Source organism: Alligator sinensis, unplaced genomic scaffold (assembly GCF_000455745.1).
Source record: "Alligator sinensis unplaced genomic scaffold, ASM45574v1 scaffold47_2, whole genome shotgun sequence".
Lineage (NCBI taxonomy): Eukaryota > Metazoa > Chordata > Crocodylia > Alligatoridae > Alligator > Alligator sinensis.
In genome coordinates, this window is record NW_005842150.1 from 331,533 (window position 1) to 356,313 (window position 24,781).

Genomic DNA, 24,781 nt, shown 5'->3' on the forward strand with positions numbered 1-24,781 from the left:
TGCTGAAAATGATCGTTGAATTACAAGTCAGCAGATCAACTTTCTGGTATTCTTCAAAAAAAGATGCTCCTCCAGTGTTCAAGCTTTCCTATCAGCATTGATTGTGAAAAGAGCTTTGTTTTTCAGAAACCTTGCAGAAAGTCTCCCCCGCTGTTCCTACCTGAGCTCTTAGGGTACACTGAGATCAGTATAGCCTGTCCAATTTTATATCAAGCCATGTCAAGCTGTTACAAGACTGCTAAACTGAAACAGATTCATGTAGTCAGAGCTTGTTTCACCAGAACTTAGACCAATTCCATAGCCTCCCTGTGCTGTGGCACTCTTGCTGATACCTGAAGGGTGGCTGCCTTTGTCAAGTTGTCCCTCAATCGCTGTTTGTCTAGGGACTCCAAGACTACCCCCAGGAATGTGGGCTTTACCTCGCCCACAGAAACTGTGCATGTGGATAGTCACTCAAAAGAGAAAGTTATTTACAAGCAACTGCTGTTCTTCAAAATGTGTTGTCCATATGCACATCTGCATCCCTTCCACTGTCTGTCTTTTTCTCAGAATTGTGTGCAGCTTAAGAATTTACACTTGACAGAACTTGAGAGCAGGAAGCATGCACCAGCCTTTATCATTTTGGTGCAACGCACTAGGGGGGAAAGGGCTATGGGTACCGTTAAGGCAAAAAAGTCTCCACGTGTTATGATGTATGAGCATCTACAACAAGATGTTGTAAGTAACTTCTCCTTTGTACAATGCCCAACTGATTTCCAGTCTAACTTGGACACTGGGCATCATTGTGATACAGATAATCATTGTGAAAAGACTGGTAAGAGAAGGTTGCTTTAGCTTTACATATCCAGTTTCCAAGACTACAGAATCGAGATGGTGCAGGAGCGTAGCAGTCTTGGTTGCCTTTTTGGAACAGGGATGAAAAATTTATTAAGAGAGATTTTACTTAATTTAAGAAGGCTTCTCAGATATTTGGATAGGGATGGGGAATGGTATATGCATCAGATCGAACACCCCCAAACACATGCCATTTCATAATTTAAGAATTGATCTTGTCAGCTAGTAAATTGTGCAAACTGAAATATAAGCACGCTAGTGCAGTAACAGACTCCTTTTGGGGGTAAAGCTTAGCAAAAGTGCCAGTTCTAATATACAATAGCTAGAAGTCTACTTTTGAGCATTCAGAATTTGAGAGGTAGAGCTCAAGTTTGGTTTTTAATGAAATAAAATTCTAAATTAAAAAAAAATTATTATGACTAAATTTCTGTTTACCAGTGATCAATTTTTAATTTTTAAAATAAATGCTCATACTGAAGCTGACAGCCTAACATGCATATTCCAATATTTACAAAGGATGCAATACATCCTTTTATTTAAATAGGTCATTTTGATTCCTGTTTCTTCACAGAACAGTATATAGATTACTGAGCTGATTTTTTTTCTGTTCTTATCCTGTGCTTATTTCTGTAGTACTTGATCCAGTACTCTTTTTGAATTTTCTGTACATAAGAGCTAATTCTTTGAGTTTATTTGACAACTTAGAAACATCTGATCCAGTGAAGAATATGAGACTTCAATGAAAAATTTTACTCAAAGTACTATGTACCACACTGTTTTTTTGTTTTTTTTTAAGGTATCGAAATTTTGATCAGCCTCATCGATTCTATGTAGCTGATGTATACACTGATCTTACTCCACTCAGCAAATTCCCTTCCCCTGAATATGAAACATTTGCTGAATATTATAAAACAAAGTATAATCTTGACCTGACCAATCTCAACCAGCCACTGCTGGATGTGGACCACACATCTTCAAGGTAATTAAATCAATATAATGTGCATTTGTGTCTTATTTATACAGTCCTGAAACAGTTGTTATAATGCACCATTTTAGTTTGTTAGTTAACTTTTGGATAACATTTTGAAGACTTATATTTATTACTAACTATTGATTTTTTTGGTGGCTTTTTGAGTGCTCAAGTTGTCAGTGAAGATGGGTATGCAAATGCATTTATCATTGGGGAAATTTTAAGTAATTTTTATTTAATTACATTAAAGAGAATTTCCCAATTTGTTTTTAGACTTAATCTTTTAACCCCTCGCCATTTGAATCAGAAGGGGAAAGCTCTTCCACTAAGCAGTGCTGAGAAGAGGAAAGCTAAATGGGAAAGTCTGCAGAATAAGCAGGTAATGATTTGCTTTCTAGTCTAACAGTGCATTTATCTTGCCTCTTTTAACTAATACTTTAGACCTCTGAAGACTATAGGTAAAAATAAAACTCTTTTCCTTCTTCAAAGATATTGGTTCCCGAACTCTGTGCTATACATCCTATTCCAGCATCATTGTGGAGAAAAGCAGTTTGTCTCCCCAGCATACTTTATCGTCTCCATTGTCTATTGACAGCAGAAGAATTGAGAGCCCAAACAGCCACTGATGCTGGTGTAGGGGTTAAATCACTTCCTGCAGATTTCAGGTATCTGTTTTTCTTTTATACGCATTATAGAAATGCTGCAAAAACTCTGTGAAAATTTTCAAAGCTGCAACAGTCTAAAATTGATCTACTACATCTGTTCCATGTAATTTTTCAGTTAAGGGAAATAGTATTGAATATTTGGATTGTTGTAAAAATTTTTATATGCCTAAGTTGTTATTATTTCTTTAAAAATATTCCTTTCTACACCATGTAAAACATGCATATAAAACTGTTCTCTTGCTGTGTGAACATTTTTATAGGCTTTAACAAAATTAACATTTATCTTTGCAGATATCCTAACCTGGACTTTGGATGGAAAAAGTCTATTGACAGCAAATCCTTCATCTCTATTCCTAGCTCCTCTTTAGCAGAGAATGAAAATTACTGTAAGCACAGCACAATTGTAGTCCCTGAAAATGCTGCACATCAAGGTGCTAATAGAACCTCTTCTGCAGAAAAGCATGACCAAATGTCTGTGAATTACAGAACATTGCTCAATGAGTCACCCAGTAAACTCCAAACTGATGTCCCAGTAGAACTTGCAGCAATTAATGGTGTTTCTTACAACAAAAATCTTGCCAATGGCAATTGTGATTTAGTTACCAGAGACTTTTGCCAAGGAAATCAGCTGAATTACTGCAGGCAGGACATACCTTTACAACCAACTACCTCATTCCCCATTCACAATTTATACAGCAGTGAGAACCAGCCCAAGCCCAGCAATGAATGTACTCTACTGAGTAATAAATACCTTGATGGAAATGCTAACAAATCTACCTCAGATGGATGCCCCAAAATGGCAGTGACCACCAGTACTTCAGAAGCTCTTAATCCCTCAATAGACCGAATGGATTCTGAAAAGAGCCCTTCCAATGGGTACTCTTCAAAAACCCTTGGCCCTAACCCTGGTCTCATTCTTCAAGCTCTGACCCTTTCAAATGCTAGTGATGGATTTAATCTGGAACGGCTTGAAATGCTTGGCGATTCCTTTTTAAAGCATGCCATCACCACATATTTGTTTTGCACTTATCCTGATGCTCATGAGGGACGCCTGTCATATATGAGAAGCAAAAAAGTAAGTAGTAACAATCCATAACTACGCTGCATAATGCTGAGTGTAACACATGTTTTGTTTGGACTGAATAGGTGACACTATGCACATGTTAACATTTTTACCACAGATTGATAGGCCTAAAGGTGAATTTCTGCCTACAGTGGATAGATGTGGTACTATGTATGCTAGGAATATAATTACAGGATCATGGAACCAGCACTAGCATCATGTTGACTGACACAACTTTTTGCTACAAGTTTCTAAATTTAAACTTCTTGTTCATTACTTTGAGGCTAGGTACAAACATTCAAAAACCCCAAGGTGGAATAGTTCTGAATTATGCAGTTTTCTGTAAGCAGAATGGGTTAGATAGGTAGCAAACAGAACACACGTTCACCCTTGGTGGGGTGGGGGCACAAATCTTAGACCACTTTCCACCGTTTTTGAACCAGTCCACGTGTGCCGAACTTCTGTTCTGTTACAGGTATAGACCAGTTTCTGATCACTTATACCGACAAAAGTTTAGGCCAGTCTGTACTTGGCCTGAGGGGGAGAAGATTGATAAGTTTGACTATAAGATTGAATATATGAGTTCGTAAATTCCACTGTTCTAAACCGTATACCAAATACATTTTAATTTGCTACCAAAAGTGTATTCACTTCCCTTAGCTTTTCCAAGAGCATCGAAAATTTATTTAATGTTCTTTTGAACTGAGCAGTTTTGTAACCGTGTTTGGGGTGCCTTTAAAGACTGGCAAGGTTTTCTATCTGCCTACCACCATCTTAAAATCTGGAGTAATTAATTTGATCCAGTTTTCCTTCTGCAAAATGTGGTGACTTTCAATTCAAATTCTAATAATCTGATTTTTGCCCTGCACTTAAAGGTCAGCAACTGTTAAAGCTGGGTCACATTTTGCACAGGGAGAATCAAGTCCCTGAATAGTTGATGATTATTATTTAATCTAGGAAGAAAGGAAAGCATATATTATGTTAACAGTTCAATATGATCAAACCTGAAGGCTACAAAATCTATTTTAAGAATACTTAGACATTTTAAGAAACGAAACGTATTGTTAAAAGGAAAAGTAGAGATTAAAAGTGTATAGCTATGAGGAAAATGTTTTCAATATATGCAATGAGAGTACTTTTTTCCTTCCCTCTATTCTAAAATTGCTAAAATTAATTAAGCTTGAAGCATAACTAAACCCACATTTATGGATGAACTCAGAACTGTTTTTATCTTTCTACTGTTAAGTTTCAATTGAAGGAGAATGTTTGCAATAGAAATTCTTATTTTTCAAAGCTTGATGAAGTTGTCATTAGTGATACTGCCATTTAATGATACTTGTTTTTCATAACTACCATTACTATTATTTTAAAGTTAACAATTATTTAAGTTGTTTGCCTGTCATTCTGCTTCAGTTGAGTAAATTTATTTCTTAAATTGTATGATTAGTGCCTTTTGGAAAGAAAACCCCTAAAATTTGTTTTAAGCTAGTATTTGGTAATCTGTCATAAATGCTGTATTAGGCTGAGTTGTACTCTTCTGGAAAGTTAGAAAATATAGATATATTTTTAAAGTGTGATTTTATTTTATTTTTTGTATTTAAGCTGTGCACAGATGTTTACATATGTGATATTGATTTAAGTGTAAGAAACAAGCATTTGCTTAGCACCTTAAGTTGAGTATTTTATTTGCATTTCCATATGCATTTGTATTCATGTGCATATAGATCTTCATAATAATTTTTGTCTTAAAGGTCAGTAATTGTAATTTGTATCGCCTGGGGAAAAAGAAGGGGCTTCCTAGCCGTATGGTGGTATCTATTTTTGACCCCCCGGTCAACTGGCTTCCTCCTGGTTATGTAGTAAACCAGGACAAGAGTAACACAGACAAATGGGAGAAAGATGAAATGGTAAGCTCCTATTGCGGTATGTTAAGACTTGCATAACTTCCTATATACAAGTATCACAAAAGTGGAGGGAAGGGAACACACATTTTCCTTTTTATTATACTTCAGTAAAATAATTCCATACATTTTTTGTTTCCCACTTTCCCTTAACTTCACTGTAACTTAAGAAAGATGTGGAGAAAAGTGATGGAGAATTTAGTGAGGGGAATTCATGAAACAGTTTAGTAAGTGTATATCTTAGTGGTATAAGAAGAGAAACATTTCAGAGAGGAGCATGTATCCATTGTTCTTGGAAACCATGGAAGCTCATGTGTTGGTGTCCCTCTACACTGAAAACTGGTGGTGGGTAACTATCCATTTTGCTGTTAAGTGACCTCGCCTCTAAATGTAGGTTATCCCTATGTCAAAGTGAGTTAATTTTTGTCTCACCTTACCAGGTGTTTATAATTCCTACTTTGCATAAAAGGAAGGGATTTTTCATAGATTCCTGATGATGATTTGGGGATAACGAGTTGGGTAGATAAGTTTCTTAGTAGTCATTCTCTGTTGCCAGGTCGCATTTTACACTGCAGTGATTGAATACTGAGGACCTCTTTTCTGCTATGGCCTGCAACTGAACTTTATTCCTATTTGGTAATTTAAATTTAACATCTAAATGCAAGAGGGCTAAGGGACCTGTTTAGTTCCTGTTATCTTCCACACCAGGTAGCTGCAATTCTTGTGCTGTACAGTCCAACTTCTAATCCTAAATGAGGGTTACAACTGGCTGGAAATTGAACTTTGATTCCTCTTGTGAGGCCCTCATTCTGTCAGTGTTGTGGATTTCACATTTGAAGGAGAATAGTGCCCACTAAGGAAGGGATCTGGAATAGCCCTAAGAACTTTCAGATAATAGCTTGCAATTTTTAACCAGTCTCACTCAGTGAATTCTCACAAAGTTATATATTTAAAATGGGTGTTACTTTTCTTTACAGTATATCTTTAAGCTATTTACTTCCTATGATTCATTTGTAATGGTTCTGTTCTTAGACTTGGGACACATGAGAAGCCCATAGTTTAGAACCACCAGAGGGCACACCTGAGATCTGTTCAGCAGATGTACTGAATGAATAAATATTTATTGCAGAGTAAAATAGCCTGATTATTGTGGTTCTCTATTATGCCAGAGTTTAATATCAAATTTCTTATTTTCCCTTTTTAAAAATAAAATGACAGCTGATAATTACTTAAAAAAAATTACATTTCCCTAGCCTCTGAACAACTTGCTTCCTTTGTCAGTCATGAACTCTAATTTGTAAAAATCATATAGTTTTGGTCTGGGTTGTGGGCATTTACTACAGACATTTACTACAGCCAAATGGTAAAATAGCGTGTTTCATGGTGTATAGGTTGACCCCCGGCTTTCCAATTTGAAAGGTAAGGATTTTCATAGTCACAGTGTATAAGTTGGGCTCAGCATGTAGCTGGCACAGCCCCATCCCCTGCAGGCGGTGCTGCTTGCAGGGGATGGAGCTGCACCAGCTGAGCACCAACCTCGTCCCTGTCCCTGGCTGGTGCAAGTGGCGCCAAGCCTAGTGCTACTTGCTCAGTGCTCAGCTGGCATGGCCCCAACCCCTGCGAGCCCAGTGCCGGTTGCAGGGGATGGGGCTGAGCTGCTTGCAGGGGATGAGGTTGGGCCAGCGGAACCCAGCCCCGCCCCACCCCGCCCCCGATTTTTATTATTATTATTATTATTATTATTATTATTATTATTATTATTTTATGTGGCATGGTGTATAAGTCAAGTTGGATTTTTTTTAAGACACAAATTGGGCTTCAAAACCCAACACAAACACCTTCAAATATGGTAACCATGAAATGACTAAGTAATGATTTCTATTCCTAGTCTGTAAAATGGAGTGTTCCAGCTGGGAATTGAAATTTCATAATATTTTGATTAATTGTTATTAAAACATTTTAGAAATATGTCAGATTCTTGGCTTGGCCAATTTGAACAAGAACAAAACAAGTAATTCTAATTAAGTGATCAAACTGCTTAAGTTGAGAGCACAAAAAGCATTTTATCCTCAACTTGAAATGCAAGTAGTGGCAGAAAAAAATATTTAAAATCGAGCAAAATTTTATGAAAAAATATGTTTATTCGGGGGAGAGGGCATCTAGCAGTAGTAATTCCTGAAAGAATGGTATTATTAAAACGCAAAGCTACCTGAATTTCCTATTGGCTTCCAAACTACTGGTATACAGATTAATGTTTTAAAAAATACAAAGTAATGTGTACATGAAATTGTGTGGGCCGGGAGCGCCCCGAGCCCTTTTTCGCGCTGCACGCGGGCTGTGGCCAGCAGCCCGGGCACGTGGGGGCGGAGAGGGAAGGCCTTCGCTCTGGAATTAGGCACGGACGCGTATCAGTAGTTTAAAAGATTGTTTACTTACACCAAGATGGCAGTGGTGTAGGCTGGAAAGCTTGATTAAGTTGCAGTTACAGAAAGAGAAAAGAAAACAAAAACTCGAACCTGCAGAACACGAGGGTACGTCGCATAGGGTTCCGGCGACGGGAAGATGAAAATACGAGGGTACGTCGCATAGGGTTTCGGCGACGGGAAAATAAACCTGCAGGACTCGAACCCGGGTAGAAGAGCTCTGAGGCCGATTGTAAGGGCTCACACGAAGTTTGTCAGGCTCCGTGGGTTCTTCCATTCACTCATCCACACGAAGTTTGCTAGGCTCCGTGGGTTCGGTTCATAGCGCGCGGGAGGGGTACGTCTAGGAATTCTATTGGCGACGGGGAGAGGCTAGAGGTTGATCAGACCTCCGTTGCCTGCTTCAAATGCACTGGGTCCGTGAGGATCCGCAGCGCTTAGAGATCTTCACACAGCGTGAAGTCTCCTCCTCCCTTGTTCGTGGAGTCCTCCAACTTGGGCAGAAACCACTCAAGCCTCTTATACAGCTAGCAAGCCAATCACTAGCCGCCACATGTGAATAATTTAGAACTGGCCAATAATGGGACTCGAATTAGCATACCAATGGCGGGGACTCTTTGCAGCGAGCATCCCCTCTCTGCAGCAAAGAAATGCACCCTGCAAAACAAGCTCCAAATTGGCGGGAAATTCTCCCTTGCACCGGGGTTCTCCTCTGCAGCAGAAAACTCCACTGTGCAAGGAAGCTGCAATTTAGCGGGGACAATTTAGCAGTGCCGAAGCGCACACAAATAAAAATCACACCTTTTGGGTTGTGACAGAAATAAGGGCTACTGCATTCTTTTTTACAGAGTTCAGTCATGTATAGTTTTTCATAAACTTTTATTTCTGAAAATTGAAGAACATTTTTTTGTAATCATAAAACTGGCAGATTTACTAATGCTTAAGTCTGTTTTAAATCTCTCCCTTGTCTCCTGTCAATCGCAGTCTACATCTACACTGCAATTACCAAGTATAGTGTTGGGAGCTTACCTTGTTTGAGTACCAGATACAGTCTAGCTATGGGAGTATGTAGCTCAAGTAATCTAGCATAGCTTGCTTCTGTATTGTACCAGGTAAATATTTTTTACCTTGAGCTTTATGCTGCTGCAGTTAGACTGCTCCTGGTACCCCAGGTATCCAGTTTAAGCTACCTTGCAGTACATTGCAGTCAGTTCTGTAACTGCAATGTTACAGCAGCCTTAATAAGAGCAGCCATAACTGCTTGCAAGTTGGTTCTGACCTATACAGTTCTACATTTCACTATCTTCTCTAATAAAGAAATATGGCATGTCTCAGAGTACTAAATGCTTTCTCTTGATCACGTCTTCTAGAGCAGCATTTTCCAAATTGTGGGGTGTATGAAAGGTTCCTAGGGTGGGATGGGAGGAGGGGGAACAGCAACTAAAGGAAGAAAATTACTCAAGAAGTCTGCTGCTCACATGGGTGCATATAATGTTGATGCTGTGCGTGCACAAAAGTACCGAACAAAATTTGGCAGGCTGAGAGTGGTCAGCTTCACTGCATGGAGTGTAAATCCCCAGCGTTTGGGAAATGCTGATCTAAAGCTTTACATATTGGTGCCATACTATTTGCAAGCCTGTGTCCAAATTTAAAGATGAGGATAGATATGAACGATCACACTACATTTAAAATGACAGTGGGCCTTTGGGCTCTTAGGGCTTCAGACCAGGAAGGCACTTTGGCTGTGTCCCCACATGCAGGGGTGTGCATTTGCAGCAGCCAAATAGCAGTGGCACATATTTTTGCTGCTGCTTTGTGCCCCAGGGCACGCCTCCACATGTGCGCTCCAGCAAGTGCCAAATTGTCCCAGCTGGGGTAGGGAAGGCGGGGGCCAGCATGTGCTGGTCCCAGGAGCCTTAACTGGGGGGCCTCTTGGGGCAGCAGTGGTGCTTATCCAGCTGCACGAGCCTGGCTAGCAGCCTGAGGGTGGCTCTGGATGGCCAGGCTCCATTTCTAGTGGTGTACGCTGCTGCTGTGTGCACCACACTGGTTCTTGCGGCAGGCTTCGTTTTTAATACCAGAACGTTGGGTAGCAAGGCACCAGTGAAAACTGTAGTGAGGTATTTTGCACATTCCTGGTTTTGGCTATAATTTATTATAATTGTCATTAATGGAAAACATCACTAGGTTCTCTCAACCAAGGCAAAACTAGATGTTAGAAAATCCAGCAATAATTTTAAAAATAGTTTCAATTAAATTGATATAGTAACTAAAGACTTATTTTTGTTTAATTAGCTACATCTTAAAGGATAACGTTCTCTTAATGTATTCCCTTTGGAATATTATGTGGTGTTATCCTTTGTTACTTAATGTGAACCTTACTATTTTGTCAAAAATGCAATTTTTAAGAAATATGCCAAGGTTTCTGCATTTCCTATTTTTAGACCTGATTTAATGAAAGATTCGCAGCATTAGAAAAATGCATGACAAATTGGAAAAATCTTCTTGGCAAAACATAGTCTGAAAGTTCATTTCTGTTGGAATTTAAATGTTCTTTTTTTCTGACTCTTTTTTCAAATGCAGTTTGTACTGTAGAACCAAATATTGGCCTATATCTAACATTTTTAGAAAGTTAGATCACTTATTGAATCACTAACACATGCTATCCAGACTGTCACCCACATAAACATCAGACTTTTGCCAAACTAACTGGCATTAGAGCTCCTGTTTTTCTTTCTATAATATAAAAATCATCCTACATTGATTCCCTAAACTTGTTTTCCTTCATGTTTGCCAAGTAGACTATAAACTATTTGCAACTAACTATACTTGACGTGGAAGAATGCATTTTTCTGCATAAAGCAAATGATTGCAGTAGCACAAAACTAAAACATTTTTCTAATTGTTTCACTGAACAAATTTTCCATTTGTATGCAATTGTGTTGTATGATCATGAGGCAATATGCCTAAGCTCTACCTTAAGTAAGGTTTATAAAATCCCCATTATGGCATTTTTACAGAACACAAGATTTCATTTTACTTCCTTGGATATAGGTAATAGTCTCTGGCTACTAAATAATGCTGACACAGAACATCTAAAGGAATGACTTGGGTACATCTGCCTAACTATGGGGGGTTTCCCCCCTCTTTCTTTTTTCTATGCAAGTAAAATATTTGTTTGACTTTTAGTTTTGAGAGACAGATGTGTACACATTTTTTTTCTTCTGCTTATTTGTATTTCTGTTTAAAATGTTTAAAAAGAAACAATTTGTAGTAAAACAACAGAGGTTCCTAGTAGAAAATATAATTTGCAAATCAATTGTACTCTGAGAGAGTTATTTTATTTTGGCCTTGCTCCATGCATGTGGTGTAAACAATGTAATTAATAATATTAACTGACAGAAAATGTTTTTATTCTTTCTTTTAAAGTTAACTGATGGTGAGTATAATATAAAAATAATTACCTACGTACCTTCTTAAAACAGAGTTGCATAACCATCTTTTCCCTCTGCCTCATTTTATTTTTATGCTTTCTGTTTTAGACAAAAGGAGAGGGCTTGTTGCCTAATGGTAAAATTCCTGATGATTATGATGAGGAGGAAGATGAAGACCTAATGTGGCGGTTACCCAAGGAAGAAGCTGACTTTGAAGATGATTTTTTGGAGTATGATCAGGAACATATCAAATTCATTGATAATATGTTAATGGGATCAGGGGCTTTTGTGAAGAAAATTTCTCTCTCACCCTTTTCAACCACTGATTCTAGTTATGAATGGAAAGCACCCAAAAAATCAACCCTGGGTAATGTTCAGTTTTCATCAGATTTTGATGATTTCGACTATAGCTCTTGGGATGCTATGTGCTATCTGGATCCTAGCAAGGCTGTCGAAGAGGATGAATTTGTAGTAGGCTTCTGGAATCCGTCAGAAGAAAACTGTGGTGTTGATGCAGGAAAACAGTCTATCTCGTATGACTTGCATACAGAGCAGTGTATTGCTGACAAAAGCATTGCAGACTGCGTGGAAGCCCTGCTGGGCTGCTATCTGACCAGCTGTGGTGAAAGAGCTGCTCAGCTTTTCCTTTGTTCGTTAGGGCTAAAGGTGCTCCCTGTAATTAAAAAAACTGATTGGGACAGCACTTTGTGTTGTAAGAGACAGAACTTTATCAGTCAGCAGAAGACTCCTTCACCAAACTGTGCTTCCAGTTCTGTAGCCAGTTTGGAGTCTTCTCTCTATAAAGACTTGGAGTACGGCTCTTTGAAGATTCCACCAAGGTGTATGTTTGATCATCCAGATGCTGAAAAAACCCTGAATCACCTTATATCTGGCTTCGAAAACTTTGAGAGGAAAATTAACTACAGTTTTAAGAACAAGGCTTATCTTCTTCAGGCATTTACTCATGCCTCCTACCATTACAATACCATTACTGGTAAGTTGTTTTAAATAATTTCATACCTACGTTAGCTATAATTATGGGATATAAAATGCAGGTCGTCTTCATAAGCAGATCTTTCCTTATGAGATACTAGTAGACTTTTTTATATGTTAAAATAATTGCCGCTTTATACAAAAATGACTACGAAAATGGAGGAGAATATCTTGTTTCAGTTATTTTAGAGGGAAATCCCAGTCAACCATGTGTGACCTCTCCCTCTCTAAATGCTAGAAGGGTATGTAAGTGACTCAGGTTTGACCTGCTTCAAGTGTACAGCATATAATTGAGTCTTTTTTTTCTGTTTTTTCTTCTTTAACTCTCCTCTCATCAGCTGGATATGCTCAGAACTAATCCTAAACTCAGCTGGTTGAGTTATCAAATAACATTGGAAAGTGCAGTGCCTTGCTAGAACTAGTCACAATAGTTTGCATAAAATAAAATGAAAGGTGGTGTAATCTGCAGCTGTTTCCCCAGTTCTCATCCCAGGAGCATCACCTTGACTGTATTCCTGAGCTATAAAATAAGACTCTGTCATTTATTAGCTGAAAGGGATCATGTGGTAGCAAAATAGATTGTGGTGAATTGAATAATATCACTGTAAAATAGTTGTCGCATTTTATACTCAAATGCTTAAAGTTAAACAGATGTTTGAGTAACTTACTAAATATTTATCTGTTCATGAAATGTGAAGTGTTTCCATACATAATTTCTTTAATTCATATGGAGTTTTTCCTATAAAGTTTGTGTGCGTGTGTGTGTGTGTGTGCACATGTGTACATGACTGCGCATAGTTTAAAAAAAACTAAATGAGTTATTTACAATAACAAGGAGCTGTGGTTTACAACATGAGTCTTAGACTATTTGTAATTATTTTTGTCTAAATTATATATTCTAAAATGTAACATTCACTTGTTCTAAAACCCAGAGTGTTTTCTGTCAGCATGAGATTTAAAAAAAGAAAAATAATGGCTCCATTTGAAATGATTGCAAAACTCCTGCCATTGAGTTTACTAAGCCATGGTTTCATCCCTGCTTTCTTAGTCTCCCCTTACACTACTAGAGTTTGGGAATACTGAGGAATATTTTTAGGGCCCGATTCTGTGTGTGTGCATGTAGGATAAAGTGTCCTCAACTTTAAAAATGCTTAGTGCTTCATAGGATCTAGATCTTGGGAAAGAAGGATTTGTTTCAGTCAAGTGATACCTTGACCAAACAGCATGGGGCTTCAGAGAAAATAGAGGTTGATTTTTCAAGGAGAAATTCTTCCCAAGAAATCACAGCTCTTACTACTGTGTTTATCTGCTGAGTAAAGCTTCCATGCATAGAATTAACAGTGAATATGTCTAGGCACGTGTGTTTCTTTAAAAACACGGTTTCACTATATTTAGAGGCAATAGATGGTAGATATTGAGTTCCACAAGAAAAATGGGAAAATTAGGGGATAGTCTCTTGACCAAAGCTAATTAACACAGTAAGTCAGCGGCAGAAACTTGAATGGAATTTGGGAATTCTGATTTCTAATCTCTTACTCAGACTGGCACAGAAGACTATTCTGAGAATACTTGCATGTTAGTGATGCTTTTTCCATGAAAAGTAAAAGTTTAAAATCCTAGCAGCTTCCCAATGACTAGGTACAGACAGCTGCTTTGTACTAGCCATTTCACATTTAAAACATTCTCATTGTTTTTCTCTTCTTCCTTTTCCCCGTAAACCATTCCTTTTGCTTTTCAAGAGTTATTCATGGCGTGCTTTTAAAAACAAACAAATGAAAAAAAATCCTACACCCCCTTCACAGTCTAAACTAACAGCAACAGCCAGTATTGTTTTCAGATTCAAAATTAAAAGCAGCAGTCCTGCAACTGAAATGCTGCTGAACACTTAAACTTCAAGAAGCCTAAACATACAGAAAATTGCATCAGAAATCTTAATTGTTAAATATACCTCCACTACCTTTTTTTTTTCTTTTAATATTCCTTTCTTGGGTTTTTGTTTTATTTTTAAGCTTGGTTGCCATTCTTTTAAGTTCAGCCAGCCAATAAAATATAATTTGATTTTATTTATTTGGTCCGGCTAATGCCTTTGATTTAATTGTGTAACATTGATTATAAGCTCTGATTATTTTTTTTGCCACAACGCTATAAATGGGTGTTTGATTCAGAAGTGGCTTCATTACAAAGTATATTTGATGAAACTTCTTATTTTTTGAATTCACTGAGTGATCTTTTAAAATAACACAAAACATAACCCCAATAAAATGATACCCATGTTTTAAATGTGTATATTATCTTTTTTGAGCATTTGGTTAACTTGTGGTGTTCACGTGGTAAAGGGCCGAGCTGCCTAACCAGGGGCCTGAAAAGAACGTGGTAGTTAAAGAAGTGATGCTGTACATTCTTTTATTTCTAATATTTTAAGATTGTTACCAGCGCTTGGAATTCCTGGGAGATGCAATTTTGGACTACCTCATAACCAAGCACCTTTATGAAGACCCACGGCAACACTCTCCAGGAGTTCTCACTGACTTGCGATCTGCTCTTGTCAACAATACCATCTTTGCATCGTTAGCTGTAAAGTACGACTACCACAAGTACTTTAAAGCTGTCTCTCCTGAGCTGTTTCATGTTATTGATGACTTTGTCCAGTTTCAGATGGAAAAGAATGAAATGCAAGGAATGGATTCTGAGGTTAGTGGTATTTGAAAGTGTTTGTGTTTAGTGTCTGATTTTAGGATGTCATCAAATTTCTTAGCATAATAACGCACACCAGCCAAAGCAGCAGGTGGTTGCCAGTAATCCAATACTTTTGTATGCTACATGCTTTCATTAAAATGTTTCACTATGTGAAGGGGCTCAGAAAATAACTTTGTAATAGGATTAATACTAGCTATTATTCCTGGATTCTTCCCTGGTGTTTCAGTGAAGTTGGTATAATACCAACTGCATGCTTCATGCTAGTGCAACATTTTTTTCCGTGCAGCTCCAAGAGTCTCCTTTATTACCAGCTTATATGCTCTGTTTCTACTGGCCAGGGAAGCCTTGCTAGCAATTTTCAAGCATACTATTTTAAAAGCAGTTCTGTTGGAGACTTGTGCACACAGGGTGTGTCTACACTGGCCAGGGAAACTAAGTACCATATGTAATAATGGACATGTGTTATTGGGAAATGGACTAAATCTAGCTGCTTTCAGATAAGCTACTGCACAATTCTTATTCAAACCAGTGCCCTAGAACTGAAAGACCTCATTCTGTTTCAAGCCCCTACACCATCCAACTTTTCTTAATGTTCTGGTTTAACCTTTCAGTCTCTGATTTGAGAATCTAAACACTTTTTTCTAGAAAAGAAGTATAACTTACTCTGAGAGAAGTCACTTTTCTAAGAATATTCTAAAACTAATGTTGATTAAATCAGTGAGTAAAAATCTGCCATCTTTTGTCTTGGATTGTTTGCTCATTTGATTACTCAAACGTAAGGTCTGGAGATCAAAATATTTGAATATATAAGCATGTCTTCATAGACCTGGCATTTTACCACAAAGCAAAACCTTTCAATTTCTGTTCCAAGTTCAAAAAAGAATTGATACGATATTTTTAACAAGAGTGGATGTTTATTAATCCTGTGAAGCCTGGATAAGGGAAAACGGTTTCGTTGCAACAGATCTGATTCTGTCCTTATTTTGAATAGGAAAAGATTCTTCCCCCTTACTGACACTGAGCAGTCCCACTGTAAAGAATACTAAAGATTTACAGAAGTGATCTTGCATGATGATAGTGTTCCCTCAGTTAGGCAGAGAAGAAGAAATCACAGCTGAGATATCAGCAAATTATAATATATCACAGGGGTCAGCAGCGGTTTTGGGCAGAGGGCCAAGAACACCTGCAACCTCAACTTGTAAGATGCTGATGTGCCAGGGCAGACAGTGGGGGGCTCAATCTTCGTTGTGGCAGTGCAGCCCTAGCCCCTTCCGTGAAGCAGAAGTGCCAAGCAAAATGTCGTCTTATGTCATGCTATGGCGCATGTGCCGGGGGGTCTGTCATTTTCCTGGACTGCTGTTCCTCGCTATCCTCCTCTGCCCACTTCCTAAGCCTGGCACTTGATTACTGAATCTTTTGCTATTTCATCACAATTAATGCAAGAGTTTTTGCTTCTGAAGTTGCTGCCAACTAGATCAACCTTTATATGCCTTTCCACACCATCAGCTCTTATTTTTCCAGGTATTGTTCATAAAACCTTTTGTCTCTTGTCCTGTACCTCTTAATTTTCTTCTTTCTTTTGTTATTGAAGTACTGCATAATTCCCTAACATGTTTAGAAATACACTTGATATAAAATAAGCTACAAAATACAGTTACATATCTGTTTCCTAATAATTATTGCTGTTTGAAGGGTGTACACACCATTTCATTTATTTTAGGAATAAATGTTGGATGTGACTAGTACATGATATTATACTACCTATTTAAGAGGGCTGATGACTTGCCATAGCATTTCAAATTCATGAACTGCAGCCAAACTGAGTGAGAGGCTGGCCACTGGGGGGAGAAAAAGATAGGCAAATATTCACTTATATTTATGTAGGGGAGCAATGGTCAATCATAGTTTTATTCACTTCAAATTTCTTTGTTATTTGGACTTAAGTAAAATGATTTTTACATGCAAGTGAAATCAATATTACAGTAAGTGAATGTACTGGAATCAAGGCATGCAGCTTTTGTGTATGTACAAACCTTTCTACAATAAAGGAAAAATAGCACTCTGGAATGAATAGGATAGCATAGAAGAAAACACTGCCACATGCATTAAACAACCCCCCCAGCATCAAATAACTAAGCATACATACAGTATTAACTTAGTCCAACACTACTAGGTTGTTCTTGTTAATGATTTATTTCACTAACACATACTACACCTGCCTTCTGAGGCAAATAACCTATGAAAATTGTGTATGTCAGTTGCATCCCACTGAGCATGGTGTATTCATCCAAAAATTAGACTTACAGCTTTGAAAGCCTCTACCTAGAAAATGTTTAAAATATGAACTTTCTTGGCTGTGCAGGCTTGCTGGCATTAACTGACTGAGACAAGTCAGTTTCACATTGAAAAAAGCAGACCCATGGTGAAATCCTACAGAATTATTGCAAGTGGGATTCAAAAGCATGTATGGTCTCTGTATATGGTGTTTCTTTGCTTTGCTTTTCTTTTTTTTTTTTCCAAGCTTGAAAAACTCTAGATTCAGCAACTCGATTTCATAGGGGAATACAGAAATGATTTAGCTGTGGAAAACTGTCAATGAAAGGCTCAAAGGAGGCAGTGCAGGACAGGGTGGAAGAGAGAACTTTATATTTCTGAAGCTTGATTTTAAAAAATCTGTTTAGTACAACAGCTCCTTTTTCACTTTCTTCAATAATTGCAAACAGCTCAGAAGATCTGAAGAGGATGAGGAAAAAGAAGAAGACATTGAAGTACCAAAGGCCATGGGAGATATATTCGAGTCACTTGCTGGTGCCATTTATATGGATAGCGGAATGTCTTTGGAAATGGTTTGGCAAGTGTACTATCCTATGATGAGGCCATTAATAGGTAATAGGTTTTTATAGAGATGAAAAATCTTTATAGTAATTGATTGTCTAGTACTGGCAGAAAGAAAAAATGAAGTTTATGTTAGATCATTTTTCTTTCCTTTTCCTTTCTTCCTTGTAGAAAAATTTTCTGCAAATGTGCCCCGTTCCCCAGTACGAGAGCTGCTGGAGATGGAACCAGAGACTGCCAAATTCAGGTAAGAGTAAACTTGTTTGGGTCTGCTTTACTGTAAAATATTTTAAAACCATGCCTCCTAAACTACTAAGGATTTTAAGAGGCTCTGAAGAGGATTCATTTGTTCTCTAAGGTGCAAGAGATGTTTCTTGTACTGACTACTTCTCTCTTACATTTTCCTTACAAAACTTTCCAATTAAAAGAGAAAGATGAAAACGTGCATATTTAAATGTTTCATGCCATACGAAGAATATTAGTCTTGCTTCACCCTAGCGCACCCTGGCTGTAATTTGTGTTTGCTTTTTTGCAGTCCTGCAGAAAGAACTTATGATGGAAAGGTCAGAGTAACTGTGGAAGTTGTAGGGGAAGGAAAGGTTAAAGGTGTTGGCAGAAGCTACAGGATTGCCAAATCTGCAGCTGCAAGAAGAGCACTACGAAGCCTCAAAGCAAATCAACCTCAGGTCCTAAACAGCTGAGACTCCTCTTAAAAATAAACAAAATAATATTGAAAATTTAAAAAACACACACAAATGAAATTAAAAAAAATTTTTAAAGTTGATGTTGAGAGGAACAAATTGAAGACAGAATTTAAAGTTTGTTTGATAACTGAATAGATAGCAAAACATTTAACATGTATAAAATTTTGGAACTAATTGTAGTTAGTTTTTTGCGCAAACACAATCTTGTCTTCTTTCCTCACTTCCGCTTTGTTTAATCACAAGAGTGCTTTAATGATGACATTTAGCAAGTGTTCAGAATAATTGTTGTCAGGTCTTTTTGGTTGACTTTTATTGTCAGTACAGCTTTGCTTAGTATTAGAAGGCCAGGGAGCTTATGCCTAATGCAGTTCCTAGATTTATATATAGTAATCTTGAAATTCCTCAATCTGTGCACTAGTGCCAGTCATAAAGCAGTTTGTAAACTGTATTGGATGATTTGGTGTAAGAGAGAATAAGTGTGCCAGTATTGTCCTCTTTTTTTCCTTGTCGTCTTTGCATTAAGATGACATTCCCAATCATTATTGCACTTATTTATTAGGGACAGGTTTTTAATTGAAATGGCTGGCATACTGGTAAAATGAAATTTCAGTTTCCTGATGCCACATTGTCTTGCATAAAAAAGGTTCTTGCCTTAAATAAACCCTCATTAGTAATCTTTAATTTCTGACCTTTTTGGAACAAGCTATTTTACATTCCCTTCATTTTATTATGCATTTTACAATGATACAGCTCTATATTTACAATACAACTCATTAGTATAGCTGTGACTTTAACTTATTACAGGATTATAATAGAAATTGTATTCATATATATGTAATTAGGTTATTTTTAACAATACAGAGGAAGTGGTTAGTCTACAGATTTTTTTTTATACCATAAACAAAATATGGTCTTTGGCTAAAATGCCAATTTTACACAAACCTGCAAGCTAGATAGTTCTGATACTGGAAACATAGTAGTGAGTAAATTGCACAGTTCAAACTGTTGCTGTAACAAAATAACCTTAGACATATCACACCTAAAATATGCTGCAGATTTTATAATCAATTGGTTACTTATTTAAAAAAATGGAGCACCTTTACACTTAGAGATATTTCCACATAAATTTCTTACTGTACTTTTCAGAGTTGCATGCATATTTCACCTACCAAAGCTGTGCTGTTAAATGCCATGAAAGTTGATGTTTGAGATTAAACTGCCGTACTTTTGATACATTTGTGATTTAGGTCCTTAATTTAGAGAACTAGCTCATTGTTTCAGTCTGTTTTGGGGAGGGGGGAGGGGAACATACTTTTTAGGCTTTTGCCTATATTTCTTTGACTAGATTTTTGTAGGCACTCTTCACTTAAATACCTCAGTTCTTTTTCTTTCTTTCTTTCTTTCTTTTTTTCTTTCTTTTTTTTTTTTTTTTTTTTTTGCATGCATTGTTTTTCTGTTTTGGTGCTATGTTTATATATTATGCTTGAAATTTTAATTTTTTGCACTGTAACTATAATACCTCTTAATTTACCTTTTTAAAAAGCTGTGGGTAGTCTTGCACTCCCACCATTATCAGTAGAGGTTTGCTGCAATTTTGCCCTGTTAATTATGCTTGAAGTTTTGAGAAAGCGGAGCAAGGTGTGTTAATGTTTTCCAGCACATTGGTCTGAACTTGATGCTGTTTTGTGTGTTAAATTACAAATAAATACTGTATTTCCTGCTTTTAAAGCCCCACTCTCCCCTCACAAATGCACACTAAGTAAATAAATAACCTGTCAGCTCTAGCTTTCTTAAAAAAAAAAAAAATTGTGTGGCAAAGGATGGTCATTAAGCTTCTCTGAAATACAGAAATGTTTTAATTCATTTTTTTCTATCCAGGTTTTCTTTTATTCTTTTGGAATTCTAATAGTTCTTATGGGAATCTGGAAGTAGAATTAATTTCCTCATATGAATTGTATAATAATTTTTATATTTGCAAGAAAACATTTCTTTTAGTGATTGAGAAGAGAGAGCATCATATCAAGTTTAAACCCTGCAAGTTTTGAAATACGTTTAAACTAATCTTTGTTTTATGCAATAAAATTCTACGTAGTAAATTGCTATAAACAATCCCCTGTTAAAATCTACTGGAAACCTATAACTATTTTTTGTTCCAGAAGTCAAGATTCTGCAGCATGTTAACAATTTTGGTACTTGGTCTAGGAGTTTGTATGTTTGTTTGTTTGTTTTGTTTGTTTGTTTGTTTGGTTTTTTTGGAAGATGCATCATCTGTAAAGCTTTTCTTACAAAAAAAAGTTAATTACATTACAGTTGTCACTATAAAAAATCTTTTGTGACTCCTTTAAGAAAACAAGTTTGTTACTTGGCACTTGGGAGGTCATGAGATCTCAGGGTTTTGAGGTATATCAGTTAGCAGTAAATTGATAGGAAAATCTACTTGCTACCAGGTGTTTTGATGTAAAAAAAGTAACTGAATTTGGTTAATCTTCTCTGTATTTCAGATGCGTTCAGTGATCCCTTTGTTATTAGATAAAGCCTATGAATTGGACATTTGAAATGTGCAGTGGCTGACTATAAAGTCGTTTCTGCTGCTGATGCATTTTTAAATGCCGTAATTTCTCTTCCAGTGTGACCTCATTGAAATAATTCATATCCTTTGAGAAAGAGAAGTCATCTTAGTTTCCATGCTGTAGAACTGTGTTTTACCCTTCAGTTGATATAATTGTGATATGGGACAGTGTATGATATTAAAGACCTAAATCTGATAATTTGAAGCTTGGGATAGAAATTGCTTGATGTGCTATAAGCACAAGTGTAAGTGGACTGTTGCAACCCATCTTCAAAAGCAACCACACAGACTCCTCATGAATAGTGTGGGGGTTAGTTGGCATGAACCTGTTTTTTGTTCTTCTTAGTCCTATTATACTGTACTTTAAACAGTCCTCCTAACTATGCTGCATTTTTATTTTTATGGCTTTTTTTGCGCTGTTCTGTTCATGTAGCACAAATAAGCATTGCACTTGGTACCATGCTTTACCTCATTTCAAGGAAAAAATATGCTTAACAGAGAGGAAAAATGTGGTTTGGCCTTGCTGCTGTTTTGATTTACTGAATTTGAAAAAGATAATTATAATGCCTGCAATGTGTCATTTACTTGCACAACTTAAATAGGTCATTTGTAATGTCTGTGGCATTTTTACTGTATGTGAAAAATACAACTAAGATGTGTTACGAAACTCTTGATTGTATTTTAACACTATTGTTTTTTATTACATCATTTTTACTGTTATGTGAAGTAATTAAAATTAGAATGACCTCTGACACTCCTGTAATTATCTCTGAACAAGCCAACATGTTATGCACAGTGTAGTTTTTTGCTACAAGACAGCCCATAGTAATTTGGTCAGCTTTAACTAAATCTCCCTTCTTTCTGGATATCAAGGGCCATGTACTGACTTCTGAAGTGTTTGTTCAGCTTGATGCTGCTAAAGTTCATATAAAAAGGCCTACTATTTTTTTCAGTCTCATTACATGAAGTTACACTGACTGCAGAGTACAGAATTTAACAGGAGTTCAAGCCAGCCAATCTGAGTACAAACTCAGAGCTGAATTCAGGGTCTCATAGACTTGGGGCCAGATCCTCAGCAGGTATAAACTGGCATCACTCCATTGAAATCTGGAACCACATTGGCTTACCTCAGTTGAGGATCTAGTCTATTCCAGAACTTAGATTTCTGTCCTTGTACATAAAAATACATCAGTGTTTCTCATACTGGGACATGCAGTGAACTTTTAGAGCGTATGTGAGAGGAAGAAAGGAAAAGCAGAAGAAAGAAAAAGGGAAATGTAAATGGGGGAAAGAAAAAAAGGAAAAAATGAAGAACAGCTGTCAGATATATCCCTGAGGTGGTTGGAGAGGTTAGAGTGTGGTTCTGGTGACACAGGGTTACTTTTTTTATTATCCATAACATGGAATCATAAGGATACACAGCAGTAGGACTCAAAAAGGGGTGTGCATGCCAAGAAAGTTTCAGAAGCACTGAAATAGAGCCTGCAACTGGGGAATGTGTTCTCATGTGTACACCATACCTATTGTACACACCTATTTACATAGAAAATACTAGAGAATTTGGATCCCAGTCTCGACAGTGCTTGGAAACTGGAAAACATCAAATTCTTTTGTAATTTGCTGTGATGTTACATTTGTCTGTTTGCCCAAATCCTGTTAACTTTTTTTTCATGTAAGCATTCTCATGGGAGTTAATGAATTTGTTGTATGATTAATATGAGAAGGATTTTGACTTTGGTACTTGATATCGAGATATATATTGTTCAACCACTTTAATTTTCAAGAAGTTAAAATGATTTTACATAATGAGTTCTTAAACATCTGAAACACTACAATTATGACCATGAAATGTAATCCAAATATCAACTGTAGCTCCATCAAAATTTATGTAAAAAAAAATATATATATATATTTATAGAGGTCATTGCACTGTACTCCACAAGCAGTTAATTTTAACTTATCTCACAGCATCTAAAAGTGTGTACATTTTATCCAATGAATTGCAGTTTTCTTCCCTTTTTAATTTGTCTAGCAACCACAGACTATTTAAATTGCTTTGTAGATGCATTCAGAATTTACTAAAGCAGCAAATTGCATAGCAGAAAAAAATGTTTGTGAACAAGAATTGGAAATTGCAGGCATTTTTATTGTAAATAGTTTTGACATAAAAGATGGTTAAAATCAAGTAGAATGAATAACAAATAATTTGATGGATGGACAATAAAATATTTACCATCACATGCTGCAGCTGTCTTTAAGGGACATAAAATGTAATTCATTCATACTGTAATCATGCTGCAGAAATTTGCAGTCTGCACCTTATGGATCACAATTACCTTTAATAGTTTTTTGTAATAATTGTAGCTGAGTATATCTCCAATAAAGTTATGGTCTGTTCACTTTGTTTTGTCTCTCTTTTTTTAAGTTTAGATTATTTTTATTTGCCACAAATCTCTAATAGTCATTTACTCTTCACAGCATTTTTGCCTTTTGGTTTGAAGCTACATAGTCAGCTTTCTAGTTAAACTTGTATTTTAAAATACAACTAAGATATAAAGTTTCTGTACAACTCTGCTTATCCCATTTTATTGATGAATGGACTATCAAAAAAATTGTCAAGGTTTCTCCATAACTATATAAAAATTACTCTTAGGGGACTCTGGTTAAAATTGATGGCCCCAGTACCACAGTTTGCTCTGTGTGAGTGGATTCTTATGCCTACAGTTCCCTCCCCCAAGTCTGAAGGATTTCACATGGGCATAAGGGTCTGTTTATGCAGATCTCGCTGCACAACTTTGACCCCATCTTTTCAAGAAAAAAAATTAGTAGCCTGTGCATTAAAATATACTAAACCAAAATAAAAGTTGTAATAACTCTTTTTACTTGCAGCACTCTGTTTCTTTGGTGATTCACTCATCTTGGATCCTGGAAGCAGGCTAGCCTAGCTTTCTGGCTTGTGAATTGGGGTGGGGGGGGATGCAAAACAGATTTGCTGGTCACCAATCAGGGTTTTGAAAACAGCGGTTTTCAAAACTTACCCAAGTGCCTCTTGGTATCTGCAACAGGTCATTTTCACTCCTCCTCTTAAACTATGGAGCATAGACGAAAGCTCAGTAAACTACCCATATAGCTCCCAAGTCTTTTTTTCCTTTGGGGGAGAGGGGTAGGGGTTGCAGAGCTTTTGAAAAAGAACCTAACAGTCTGTGAAGGGCTAGGGCATTTGCTTTTTCTCCATCGCTAGGTGAATCTTGCTTCAGAGCATGCAGAACCTTCCTTTCTGTTCCCACCGCAACCTCAGTGAAGTAGGCAACTTGGCTAAGAAGCCAATGGAGAAATTGGGTATCTGTTGTGCTCATTTGTCCTATAGTTTTCTAAACAGTGACTCTTGTGCTCCTTTGCACTTGGCGTAGAAGCTTTGGCCTTCTTGCCATAGGTTGCCATCTCAGTAATATAACCACCATTGGTGCTGATATGCAACATTTCTCAGGATTTTGATTTTTAGGCTCGTGCATTGTGTCAGGGTGTGGGAGCAGAGCTTCTGCTCCCAGCATTGGCAGCACAGAAACAAGATACAGATGTCAAACTCATGGGAGGACATGGCAATGCAGGTGGCTTGTGTATATCCCTGCTCTGCTCTCATCTCACACTCACCACATTACTTGAGACTTGACTGATTCTAAAAGCCTTCTCCCC

General features: G+C 37.1%; 1 protein-coding gene across 1 annotated transcript in view; it reads left to right on the plus strand.

Moving 5' to 3' along the window:
* DICER1 (dicer 1, ribonuclease III) overlaps positions 1-23,479 on the plus strand; it is a 112,052-nt gene extending 88,573 nt beyond the window's left edge. The window contains 10 exon segments of the mRNA XM_025206273.1: positions 1,631-1,813; positions 2,078-2,183; positions 2,294-2,469; positions 2,761-3,544; positions 5,284-5,439; positions 11,399-12,284; positions 14,706-14,974; positions 17,704-17,866; positions 17,987-18,062; positions 18,351-23,479. Of these exon segments, the coding sequence (XP_025062058.1) occupies positions 1,631-1,813; positions 2,078-2,183; positions 2,294-2,469; positions 2,761-3,544; positions 5,284-5,439; positions 11,399-12,284; positions 14,706-14,974; positions 17,704-17,866; positions 17,987-18,062; positions 18,351-18,516 (2,965 nt within the window). The 3' untranslated portion in view covers positions 18,517-23,479.
* Positions 23,480-24,781: the final 1,302 nt, after the last annotated feature.